Source organism: Polyodon spathula, chromosome 13 (assembly GCF_017654505.1).
Source record: "Polyodon spathula isolate WHYD16114869_AA chromosome 13, ASM1765450v1, whole genome shotgun sequence".
Taxonomy (NCBI): Eukaryota; Metazoa; Chordata; class Actinopteri; order Acipenseriformes; family Polyodontidae; genus Polyodon; species Polyodon spathula.
This window is the reverse complement of record NC_054546.1, coordinates 10,653,601-10,667,526: the sequence shown is the minus strand read 5'-3', so window position 1 is coordinate 10,667,526 and position 13,926 is coordinate 10,653,601. Positions and strand designations below refer to the sequence as shown.

At 34.4% G+C, this 13,926-nt stretch overlaps 1 protein-coding gene across 34 annotated transcripts in view; it reads left to right on the top strand.

The window, feature by feature from the left end:
- The window catches only part of LOC121325589 (calcium-activated potassium channel subunit alpha-1-like), a 132,443-nt gene that overhangs the window by 6,051 nt on the left and 112,466 nt on the right, over positions 1-13,926 (top strand). For all 34 annotated transcript variants that reach the window (XM_041268346.1, XM_041268345.1, XM_041268343.1 and 31 more), the window contains exon 2: positions 12,833-12,997. In XM_041268346.1, the coding sequence (XP_041124280.1) occupies positions 12,833-12,997 (165 nt within the window). The remainder of the gene's footprint in view (positions 1-12,832; positions 12,998-13,926) is intronic.

Here is a 13,926-nt window from a genome sequence, read left to right as displayed (position 1 = left end):
TCATTTATAATAGAAAGAGCATTTCTCTATGGTCATTTAAACAGTGCTTGCTTGAAAAATTACAAAATTGATTCCTCTTGTTGATAGCCTAGGTTAATGATTTTGTTCTCTACTCCTGTCATAACAAATTACTGCACAGTCTTTTTAAAGGATAACAGAGTGTGTTCAAAATACATCTTTATTACAAGTAATGCATGTTACACTACACATTGATCTTCAGTTTCTTTTTTAAATACTGTAAAATGTATCTCGTTTTTAGTATATTAAATATTTTCTTTACAAATACATACATGAGAGAAATACATTCAGAAGATCTATCAATTATCACAATCTATCTGAAGAATAACCTTTTGACGTCCTAAATTGATTTAATCTAATCACATTATGGCCGTATGGAAAAGAGAGTCGTCATTTGCTAGATGTTTTAGTATGCTGGAAATTACAGCAGTTTAGATAGTTCGTGATTGCTTGTGAATCTAGCAGATGAATAATTCATTTGAAAGGGAATGATACATTGCAACTCCTGTTTTAAGAGTTTTTAACCTTGTACATGGAATAGAATCTGATTTCTGTTTTTCATTTCTAACTACTATGCAGCATGGAACACCTAATACTATTTGAAGATGTTTGCAAGCAAGATTAAACCATGCTAAGTGATTGAAGGGGTTTAGGGCATGCACTGAGGTGGTATCTATGTTTTGTGGTTGATATATGCTCCATTCTTGGTGGTATTCTAGAATCTGTACTGTATGAAAGTAAACATGATGATTTGACAAAAATATAAATATAGTTAACACAGTACAGGTCTAGATAAATAAAAAAAAGAGAACACAGCTTACAGTAATACCTACGTCCAGCAATGCCACTGCTGTCTCGATCTGCCTGCCCAGTCTCTAATCCAAGTTGTTGTTCTTCTCTTGCTACATTTCGTTATTTTAAAAAACACAATTTGCATTTTATTTTTCCCTTGAGTGAGCCTGTAAGACATATTTTGTCTGGGTTCTAAACTGCAACCTTCATCAATCTTATTTAACGTGAAATCTAGCTTGTTTAAAATCTTATAAGTCCACAGAACAAAGTTTGCCAATTTTTTCGTTTTATATACAGTTAGGTTTCCTCTGGAATAAGTTTGCCTGTTCTGGTGGCAGTATTGTCTTAATTGTCGTCATAATAAAAACATACGCATTGTGCTAAACATAGGAGAAGAGTTACAAGAGGAATCACATTAAATAATGTTTTGTTGAGTGAATACAGATACTTTATCTCTATGTCATTTACAAACACACAAAGTGTCCTTACACTTAGGATAATAGCATTTCAAGATGGCAGTAGTATTTCCCAAAATATGGCCTACTGACATTTGATGGAGATCAACATTCTCCCACACAGTAGTAGTAATTGTACAGGGATAATACATTTAATTGTTCTGTTCTTCAGAAATCTATCTCAAAATAGTTAACTTTATTACATTACAATTTACTGGAAGTAGCCATCATATTTTAGCCTTTGTGATGTGACACAAATGTGTTCTTTTAAGGGCATTTGTAGGTCAGGGAATCCCTTGTGCACTTTTGCTACAGTGCCAGCTTCCAGGATGATGAGATAGAGAAGTGTGCTAGCGCAGAAATGAGTCATGCATTATATACACATAGATGACTTTCATAAAAATCACTATTGGCTAAACAAATATTTAGGGCTATAGCAATATTCTTTTTCTTAGCGATATTTTGTTTCTCCCGCAGCTCTCCATTAGCTCTCAACAGTCTGTTCTTCCAGTAAATTCAATGTAAATAAATGTATATTTTTTGTAACCCTCATATCTGATTCTCACTAACAATTATATAACACTACTCTATAACTTGTAAAAAACCATAAATTAACACACACTGATAACTAGCGGTCCAGATAAGCTGTGTACCTGTGGTTGTTATGCATTAAAAAATCAGAAATGCACACTAAATTTATATTTAATGCATACAAATACGCATAGCAGTTACTACATCTCCCAGAATACAATGTTTTCAGTTACTAGGAAACTGTACACAAGGAAAACCAACCAAAAAACATTGTCTGGCTAGCCCCGTTGTTTTCACAGTAAGAATTAGAAAAATTCAAAGCTACACAGGTTGAAGCATAAACATGCTAAAGTTGATTTAAAAAAAAAAAATGCTAAAGAAAGTGAATACTGCAATCTTTTCATGAAATAATGTGACTAATGTGACGTCTCAAACAAGTGAGCAATCAAGAAAATGCAGAACACCTTCCCAGTATCTTTAAAAAGACCTTCAGGCTGATTTTGTATCTCCCTATATCTCATAAGCTAAGAAGCTAAGTACGGCTCTATCCGAAAATAATACTATGCACCCATAAGATGAAATTTCATAATTTCTAGGTATAGTATGGCTACAGTATACTATACAGAAATAGGCACTATGCCACAACAAGTTTTTTTTTTTGACAACAGTGATTATAACTTGGCTTCATGGTAACTCAATAATGACCATGACCGTAGGGAATAATGACTGGATGGTGATCTAAAGGCCAAGCTTGAGGGCTGTTAAACCCCAGGAGCAGATTGATTTTTGTAGATATTTAAAGTCAGGTGTTAAAACAGTTTACTTATTTATTTTTTATGAAGAAGGAAATTTAAAACAGTTTACTTACATGTTTTTTTTTGTATTATTTATATTTTATAACTGTGTAAAAAAAAAAAAAAAAGTAATTATCCCAGTGTGAATATTAATTAACAGATAATCATGATCTCATAATTGTGATGCTAACATGCCTCTAACTAACCCTAAAGCCTAGCTTACACTTGACAAAACATTCAGTTTAATGTCAAGGCATACAAAGATTTCACTTCAGGCACTGTGACCTTTTGAAATTAATACTTACAGTATTTTATTTGGCTGTATACTGCATAACATGCATGTTACGTCTAATCTAAAACCGCAATCAATTGCATTTAAGAATGTACCAGCTTGGATACACTGCATATTATTTATAATGCATAATAATACAGTAATAATACAGTAACTACACTACCAACATTTTAAGTTTGTGGACTATTTTAAATTTGTTATCTTAGGATCTTTGCTAATATTTAAATCTCAATTAGTGGGCTATAAATCTTCAGGGTTTAATGTTACTATATTTATATGTCTTTCTGTTTCAGTTCATAAATAAAACATTTAAATAGCCAGCCAGGGGAAAATATTTGAATACTGGTTATTCAAAATCAGATTTAAAAAGAAGTCTGCAATAATATTGATACAAACATATTAATGTGTTTCTATGGTTAAATAAAACAACTTGGTAACAAAATTCAATGTGGATGCCTGCTATCTATTTTTATTTTGACATTGGCCTATTTCTATTTATTAAGTAAAAAATTGGCCTGTTTTTTATATCATGGAATGCTAATGATCTAAAAAAATATATGAATAATACATTTTAATAATGGCTCACAAAGTAATTTAATTAATAGAAAACAAAGATTTAAAAGCATTGGCTCTCTGAAGTGGTAAACGTACCATTTCTGAATACTGTTCCTGTTATGTGAGACTGTGTGACCTTTTTCTGTTGGTAGAAGAAACTCCTGGTTCACATTTCTCTCACTACTAGGCTGCAAGGCTAGATTTAACATGTGACCATACCATTTTTTGGACCCCCTACTAGTGCCTGTGTGAAATGCATGTGACAAGTTCACTGTCACTCTTGCAACCTGTTGGTGAAATGCCAAAGTTATAAATGCCAAAATTATAAACCTGACTCCTTACTTTCTCACTGTAATAGTGGAAATAGCAGTTTTAAGATTCTTTCAAGTCTGTCTACTAATTTGAATTGGCAGACCATCTAATGTTGATGTAAATCTAATTAATCATATAGTTATTCAGCTAACACACACTGTAGCACTGGTGGATCCTGTTACTTCAATGTCTGGTCAGCTGAAAGTAATTTATAATTAAATTACTATCCTGTACACTCAAAGGACACAGCTTTCATGCCAGAGAGGTGGGTGTCCTGGTTTTTGGTGGTCGGATTTAAAAATAGTTTGCAGGAGTTGAGGTGATCCTTTTCACTACCTTTTTGGTCTGATGATGAGGATTGTTTAAAGCTATTTATATTGGAGGTCATATTAAACAATCTTTAAATACTCCCAAGTTAAAGCTTTCTGATTTGGGCAAATGTGTCTTGTCACATGGGGTCAAAAGTCACTCTGGCCTGTTTGTTTGCAAGAAAAAATAAACAATCTAAAACAAAGTTTTGAGCATCCTATTGTTATACATATCATCTACAGTAACCTTCCCTGTTAGTTGATTTACATGAAAAATAGAAGAATTTTCGGAACTTTTGGTTTGTCCAATTTTTCAAGAGGGTTATTAGTGCAAACAAACGCCTCTGTCAAGGCAAAATTAAATGTTTTTCGTGCTTCACGGTTTTCGTGGACTTTTGGTACATTGCAAGTAAAGCAATCATAGTACTGCTCTCAATTTCTGCCTTTCTCTTTTGGTGTATACTTGAAAATGCCTGTCAACAGCCGATTCTCGGTAGTGAGCTACAGTAACATTGCAGGACATACAGAAGAGCTTACCGCCATCGCTGTGTAAAACTCTGGCTGGATACTGCTTTACACGATCTGCTGCAGACATATTTTTAGCCTTTTTAGAGATATCCATGTCCTTGTTCACAATGTGTAGTATTTTAATATCCCGCCTAGATTGCATGTAGTCATGTGACATAATCATTGCCCAGCACTGTCTGCATGGTGAATAGTACACACAGGCACACAGCAGAGCTGTACAGTTTCGTTAATGTGATTTTTTTTTTGGTGTGAAATACAGATAATAATTATGAAATTTGTTTTTATTTCTTAAGAATATTTTAAAAATCGAATTATTGGGCTAATTTCACGATTTCTGCGCAGCCTGTTAAATCGCGTTTAGTTTAGTTATTAGTTATAACCGAAGAGCGTTATAATCGGGGGAGGGGTGGGGGCACTACGGGACACAACAACACACATCTGACTAAAATACAAAATAAAATAACTCCCTGTATAATTCACGTACAGTGAAGCAAAAATGTAAGTTTCCGTGAATTAACCATGTATAAAACACCATGTAATCAACGCTGTATTTTTTCCAAAAAAAAAAGGTAACATTCTGACTCGTGGATCATTTTAATTAGCAGTTTTTAAACTATAACTAGCTTGGCTAAATGGCGGTCGGGAGTTCAGTTGAAGAGGCAGACAAGCAAACCAAGTGCGAGAAGGAGAGTGGGTCGAGCGAAGAGACGAGGGAATGGGCTCGACCCACGTTCTGATGTCTATGTTATAAAGTGCCAGCGCAGCATTTCTTCAGTTCAGATACTGTACCAAAAGGGAGAGACAGAAATGGAAGTTAGACTGAGAAGTTCTTTACAGTTTGAACAACAACGGTACTGTACTTACTGTAGAAATATTGCATGAATCACTAGTATAGGGAATTGGGGGACAAGCTGTAGAAGCGTTATATCCGAGGTGCGTTATAATCGGAGACTTATCGCGAGGGAGCACTGTATGTGTAATTACAAAACCAATTGTGGTTATTCATCCATATTAAATATTTAATATGCGAACACTGGTATGTTAGTAACTAGAATTAACACATTAGACAAATATTCACAATCAATATATTGTTTATCATTTGGTCTTTTATTAACCGTCATTTAGTTTTGTAACCAACAGGTGACACTTATTGTATGTATGTGTGTGTGTTCACATGACTGCTAATTAACATGTAATTGAACTTCAATAAATGGCTAAATTAATATTAATTATATTCTTATTGATGCTACGCAAAATTAAGTGTTACATGTGAGCTTATCAGTTTAAAACTTTCACACATAACAATTCATCATTCATATGCCATCTCACATGAATGGAACTTGGCCATAAAAAAGGATGCTGAAGTAATTTTCAGTATGTAGACCTTTATATTGCTGGTTTTGCAGTAAATATACATTTTCAGAACACCTATAATGACAACGTCGTCATTAAATTGACTGAAAGATTAATATACATATTTTACAATTTTTATTTCTAGTTTGTTGTATACGTTTTTTGGTTATTTTTTGTTTTTTTTTCAGATGAAACACATAGTTGTTCAACTAACACACATTGTAGCACTGGTGGATCCTGTTACTGCAGTGTTTGGTCAGCTGAAAGTAATTTATAAACACAAAAACACAAATGTGGTCCCTAATTAACTTGTTGTATTTTTAAACTGGCAGTTTAAAACTCCAAGGAGGTAACCTGTGGCAATTTGCGTGGTCTCTTTCTCAGACATAATTGAGCTTAAAAGATCTGGAATTGCTGCAAGCAATTCAGCTTTAAACCTTGCTATCTTTAAAGACGTAACTGAAAAGCACAATTCTTTAGAATATGTTTTCAAACAAGGTTATTAACTGTTGCAGCTTGGGCCGCAGTAGAATGCCAGTTAGACAGCGCTGAAAGGAGTCAGTTTGCATTATTGTTAGCCTTGTTTACATGGTCGTGCCAGAGTTATTTGCTATCAAACTATCAACGTTTGATAGTCAGTAGATGGAAAGCTAATGAAGAAAACCATAAGGATTTATGAGCTGCAGGGCATTCTAATCAATAAGAGCATAATACTGGTGTCCAAGGATGGTGAATATCTGTCCTCTTTGGGAAGGCAGAATCTCAGTAGTGGAGATAAAGGCAGTAAACTAATACAGAAACAGAGTGTTTGTTTCTTCTTTGCATGTATTGATGTAGTACAACAATTCAGGAACTTTGAAAGATGATGCCTATATATTTACAAAGCAGTTTACTCAAGTCAGAATTATTTTGGAAAATATCTTTACAGCTTCCTAATTGTTCACAAAGACACATATCTTTATGACATGTTTTGTCATGTGAGCTTTTTTTGGATCTGTAACTAAACAAGCTGTTGGATCTGCTGCATCTAGTCTTTGAGATATGATTTTAAGTTGTCTTGCATTACCCACATGTGCGGATTATAAAGCTGTTTATAACATTGCACAATTGTAATATTGTGGAATTGCATGTTCTTAGCAAGTGTCGTCTAGCATACATAATGCAGTGGTGGTTTCACCTATATTATATTAGTCATTTTTTAAATAACTTTTACCATCAAAATATGGTTGAACTAGTGGGCGAGTGTGGTTCAAATCCCAAATTAGGTAGAAAAATGGGAACAATTGAGGAATAAAACTGCACCCCCTACCACAAACTTTTATTTTATTTTATAAAATAGTGAAAAGAAATATATGATATTAATAGAATAAATCAATCACATCACGCATAGTCCAGGAATGTTTTCTTTGTTTTTTTCCACTGGATACCTTGATAAGTTGTTGTACTAATTAGATCAGAAGGATACGAGGTTGGACTGTTCCTTGACATAATCTCAGCCAAGAACCAAAAATAAATATTTCAAGGGTAGGAAGGTAACACCATAAAACAATGCTTTTAAAATATATAACATCAAAGTACAGTGTTATTATGTCTTTTTAAAATATGGATTTACAGGATAAAACTTTTACTGTTAAAAAAATAACATTAATAGTGGAAATACAAAATACATATTATTTGAAGTGCTAACCGTTCATTACAAATGTCTCAATTGACCAGCAAGAATGTTCAGGAAAGTCCTACTAATTTGCAGAAAGTTGTTTTCTGGTCAGCATTGTTTTGTCAAAGATGTATTCCAGATGAATGCATGGACCAGTGTTTTTTTTTTTTTTTTTTTTATAGTAGGATAGACATTGTTGTGAATAAAGTGACTTAATTGTTGTGCAAGAATATTTTTTGCTAATTATCTGTTGGGACTGAAGGAAACTTGCTTGTTAACACTGACACTGTGAGATGCCTTTTTAATGTTAAACTCTGTGGTAGCCAACCTTTAGAGTGAAAGGTGCCAATTAAGCTACTAGTGGGAGAGACTGGGGTGCCATCCATCATTAGAGACCTTTACATCTGTTTAATTATTTGCTGTAAAAAAGTAGTCATTTTAAAAGTGTGGCTCTTGAGTTACTCCAGGATTTTTTTGGACAGCTGTCTCTGGCTGTTAGCTTGTATGAAGAAGGCTGTGTTTTGTCCCTGAGTCTGTACTTCCTCAGTCCAGAGAAACTATGTCACCCTTTGACCTGGAGACATCCGTTTACAGAGTTGAATGGTTGCTGTGTTGCATTGCTTCAGTTTAGTTTACAACAAATTTAATGTTAAGCTATTCACTAAGCTCTGAGGGATCAGCTGCTAAATGTATTTAGTGTTTTAGTCACTAAGCATCACTGCATGCTTAATGTGTTCGCGACCATGAAATTGACCTCTGACCTCTGACATGGTATTTTAAGTTACTGCTATATCTAGTGCCAATACATTTTCAGTTGTTGACTAACATCAGCAGTTTATCAAATAGCAGCAATAGGAAATAACTCAAATATGTTCCACATGTAATATGTCACTTTCCAACCATCTGAGACATAATGTTTTTCACGCATTTGTATTCTTAGCCCAAAATCTCAGCCGTCATCTCTTGTCAGTAGCACTTCACTACTAGCATAGATTTAGTTTCATACCTAACATAATTACTTTTTTTATTTGAAGAACAAATTTAGTATTAATTTGGTTTTAGTGGTGCACATGATTTTGGGTTTTACTCGACTTGAGATGGTTTTGTTGTTCTCACAACTCTAAATGTCAGGGTATGTCTAGTGTATAATTAAGACACAGGGACCAATTCACTTGTTTTCCTGGTTTAACTGTTGATATGTCATGGTCATAAACCTTCTCATCTTACTGATCGCTCTAATTTTGAATTTACAGCTGTGGCAGGGTATATATGTTTATGTTTGGGTGGGGGAGAGCGCCAATCTTAAAACATATTAATTTTTACAACCACTGAAAAAAAGACATACAGTAGATGATGTAAAAACTGCCAATAACAGCAAATGTGTTTTAGATTATCCAATAAAATCAAGGTGTTTGAATCTAATTCCAAATTAATTTCACTTTGAATTAACAAGGTACATTTGAACTTGTATCATGAGATAACAAAAAACAGTTTACTAATTTTATACAGTACGTGACAGTCAACATCCAGATCTAAAGTCCCTTTCTGAAGACTCTTCGATTCCATGTCTATTTAGATGTTTACAGAACTTGATTGAGTTGGAATATGTAATTTTACAAAAAATAAACATTAAATTTGTTCAGAAATTATACCTTATAAGAGAAAAAGGCTAATAATACTTATTCACACAACCTACTGTATATAAATAATGCAGTTGGATTGGTACTTGTTGAAAATGGGATTGTGAATCAATGTGCTGATTGCGCTTTATTTAAGTAGTGTTTAAGAGTTTGCACAAAATCAAGGTATTTACATGACAAATTGGACTTATTGGCAGGGTGCTTAAAACATTTTGCATTGACATTTTGCATTGACATTGTCGATGTCATCTATTCTGTTCACTATGCACAAATCGTCTAATCCTCTTTGGACTAGCAGCACTGAAAATAGTTCTGCATATAAAGACTCAGAAGCTAATGTGATTTTTGTAGATAACCTTACTGTGACATTGACCACATGTTGTTCTTTTTGAGGCTAATGTCTAAAAGATACAATAGTCACTAGCTATACAATGTATCTTTAAATGTCAATGTTTACAGTTCACATTTCTTTAGGTGTACAGCTTTAAAATAACAAGATAGTGGCATAAATGACTGAAGTTTGTAGAAAAAGTTTAGATTCTGCAATATGTGTGGGAATAACATGCTGTGATCCGGATAGCTTGTGGTGATGTCAGACAAGGAAGTAGACACACATGGACTGGGGTATGGAAATACTGATGCGCATGTTTAATAATAAATAAACAAATGAATAAATAGTTTGAACAAAACACTGGTACAAAACATATGGCACAGTGGCCAAAACAGACAAACAGCACAGACACGGAACAAACAAGTGTCGTGCTAGTGTAAAACCAGCATGGGTAGCAATTGTTTTTTTTAAGTTTTGTTTCTCCCGTTCCACCTCTGAACACACTAACCCCGTTCAGCCAAAGCTGCTTGTTTTTATTTTGTGGCCGAGGGATTAACTGGCTATCAATTACCTGGTTTACCCCTCGACCATGTTTGGCACGGGGTTTCTCATACGTGTGCTCAACAGCCAGTTTGTCAGTAATCACTTGCTGTTGATCATGCATCATCCAAGAAAAGAAAAAAAGAAAAATCTGTGCCAGAAAACTCAGTTAATTATAAACACAATTTTTGGAAATGAAAACATTTCCTACATTTTAAGGAGCTGCAAGTGCTGCTCACAATGAAAATTACAACATTGTAAATTTACATAGTAAAGTTAAATCAAGGATGATGAGGATAATATAATTTTATAATAGTCAGGAACAAACATTATTTCTTACAATTTTTGTATACTTTTAAATAAAATGACAACATGCTATTTCAGTTTATAATGCTGCCAAAGGGAGGAGGTTACTGTTGAAACTGGCAATAACGCTTACAAAGCTGCTGCTCACTGAGAAATAGCAAATGCATCATGCAAGTACATTTCTGCCAGAGGGCTGCCCCGTTATGTCACCAAACTTATGATTTACAAAGAGCTGGGGATTGCTGTTATGATATTTATTTGTTAAGTACAGCACTGCATTATTGACTCTTTGGCCACAGAACAAGCAAATAGGTTAGAGTAGACTTTGACTGTAGAATCCCCTTGTGTGCCAGAAGTTGTAGCCTGATAGAGGGCCCAGTTCAGTTTACTAACAGCTAGTAATAAGCGTTTTTAGGGAAATGTAAATTCACACATTAACAGAGAATGTGGAGATTTTTACAATGACTTTTGGGACCTGAATGGAATGTCTTTTTATTTAAATTATAATTCAATCATCACATCATCTTACTATATGTTTATAGGTGTATAGCTGGGCCAAATCAAATAATAAGTTTACAGAATTGAAAGTTAATGCTTTTGCCTTACACACTTCTGCTGAATGCTAGTGTTGAAATCAAAATCCAAAATTTCACATCATATCCATAAGAATAGTGATGAAGTATCTCATGGTATGCTTTTGAAGAGATATTTGATATCAATTCAGGTGTGGTAGAGGTTTGTACTACTAACTATATTGCTTGGAACTTAATTGTCATTGAACCATGATAATAATTACATTAACATATTACAGATCAAAGAATAATCAAAATTAAAGTAGTCAGTGTTTTGGTTAACGATTGCAGTTGTTTAGATGAGGCAAATTATATATTAAATAAATTACATACAAACTGTTTTTGTTTCTGTCAGCAGGGATATTATAGAGGCATTTTTTCATTTTCTTATTCCTGGTCAATTATGCTACACAGGTGGAACAATGGTACACTAAAATATACACATCCTAGAACGTGAAAGAAAAGTATGGATGTTCCTCAACAAATGCCAGCCATGGTTTCATTTGCATATGAATGAGTTGTTGTACTAATGAAAGCTGCATCTTTAGAACTGCTTGCTCTAATTTTGATTAAACTTTTCAGTGACAGCTGTGAATGTATTTAAATGGATTTCATAGTGGATTTGGAAATAGTAAGGCTTTACTTTGGGAACCGCTCCTTTTCTTACTGTTCCGTGTAATTTGGATTTAGGTCGTGATGACCTTTCTTTTTCTGTTTCTGACACTTGTAACTTGGTGTTCATGACCTCTGGGGGTGGAAGTGCAGATCTTGTTTTTTTTGGTTGAGGAGGGTCACATTTCTGCGTAAGTTCAGTCAGCAGTTCCAGAATTGTCTGACACTCCCCTCAGAGATTTATTTTCAAACACGTTCTAGCACAAGCTACATTTTCACATGCCAGCTCCTTCAAGCCTGTATGTGAATGACGTAACTGCCAAAAGCATAAATGGGGTAACATGAAGGAATGATTGAAGATTTGACGAGATATACAATAGTATATGTAGTGCTTAAAGTGTGTTTCTGAAGAACAGCACAGAAAACCACAGAGCTTGCATATTAGTATTAGGTGCTTTTTATATGTAAATCTGCAGGATAAGAATGATAAGGTATTGTAAGGCTTAGTAGCTCATTTAGTACCAAGTATTGCAGGTGTGCCTGTGCCTGAAATCATTCTTACTTTAGGGATGGGAAATTAATTTTTAAAATGATTGACATGTAAGGAAATTGGCCTGATAAGGTAAAAATGAAAACTGATTTAAGAACAACTTCAGCCTCCTAAAGGGCGGTGTGAGTGGTGGACAGTTGCAGAGTAAGCATGAAAACGATAAGTCCTACATTTTCTCATGAAATTGAAAAGCAGTCTGATAAATGGTTTTCTAAAAGGGTGTGCCAGTAAAAATCCAGTATTCATTTCATAGTGAGTTAAATCATTTTTGTATCTTGTTTTGAATTTGTTAGGCCAGCATCTTGTACATAGCTTTTTTTATTGTATTTTGGAGCATGTATATTCCAGTAAAGGTGAAGGACAATGTGGGATAATGTTACCATCAGCCACAGGATTCATTGGCGTGACTATTGCTGCCTTACTCCTCTTTAATCGGTTATGGCTGTCTTGTGTATCGCCCTGATTGGCTGAACATACTTTAGTATATATTTTAGTGTCTGGGTAGAGCTTTAATTTTGTACTGCGGCCTAAGCTGACACACCCAGCTAATTTCACAACACCAAACCCACTAAGCTAGACCCCGGAGCCGGCCAATGGCCAATGGTTGAAACACCTCTGTGCCAATTTGCCCTGCTTCCCTTTCATTTTCTCTTTCATACTCATTCTGATCTTGTCTTTATTTGCAGGACGTGCAGAAGGTTAACAGCAGCGCTGATAATCAGGCTGACGGGTCACCTAAAAATGCAGATGAAAAGGAGGAGAGCCCAGCAAATGAAGTGGGCTGGATGACCTCGGTTAAAGACTGGGCTGGGGTTATGATATCTGCGCAAACCTTGACAGGCAGAGTTCTTGTGAGTACTTGACTGTGTTTTTGTTCCTCTGCAGCATATATAAAATATCTAGTGTCGCAAAATAGTTTTAGCATCATTACAGCAATTATAACAGGTCTAGTACAGTTGGAGCACCAGCTGTTTCGAAAAATTGATGTTTGGTTATCTAGTAATGCAATGACAGTCAACTGTAAATCTGTGGAATGTAAAACAAACGTAAGTTCTTCTGGTAATATTGGTTTGGTGTACTGCTTTTTCAATGTGGACATTTCTGTTTCTTTTATTCTGTACACATGTGTAGTACTTGATTGAACTGAAAGACTAACATTTTGGTTATAATTCTGGAATGTCTAATTAACTTTGAGATTGATGCAATAAAAACTAAATGTACCAATTTATGACATAATGTATTGCCCTGAGTTGAATATACTTGTTAAAACTGTAGAAACATGTTTAAACAAAACAAGTACAGTGTATTTTATAGTTTTAAAGATTATTTTAATATTGGTTGTGGAAACAGAAATCAACTACATCTGGTCTAGTATTTAAATTACTTTCAATATTCAGTCTTCCACATCAGCTGCTTAATAACCTTGATAAGGGGTCCACTGAGCATTAACTGGGGAAAGCAGTGATTGATTTTAGTTTAGCAAAATCACCTGGAAGCTGTTACATAACTGCTGTTTATTTATTTACCCAAAAAAAGCACTGTAGAGAATTAGGTTTCAAGTCAATATTTGTTACAACAACTTCTTATACCTTGCTGTTTTATGTAAACATTGGGTTAGAGATTATTAAGATATATTGATTTACTACTATATTAAACCAAGTGCTTATTCTGTACAAAAATATTAAGGAATAGACAAGACATGCTGCAGTAACCTATCAAGCCTCTTTTGTCAGTATTTTAACCTGGAATAATCTATGAAAACACAATGATCTTTGGGTAC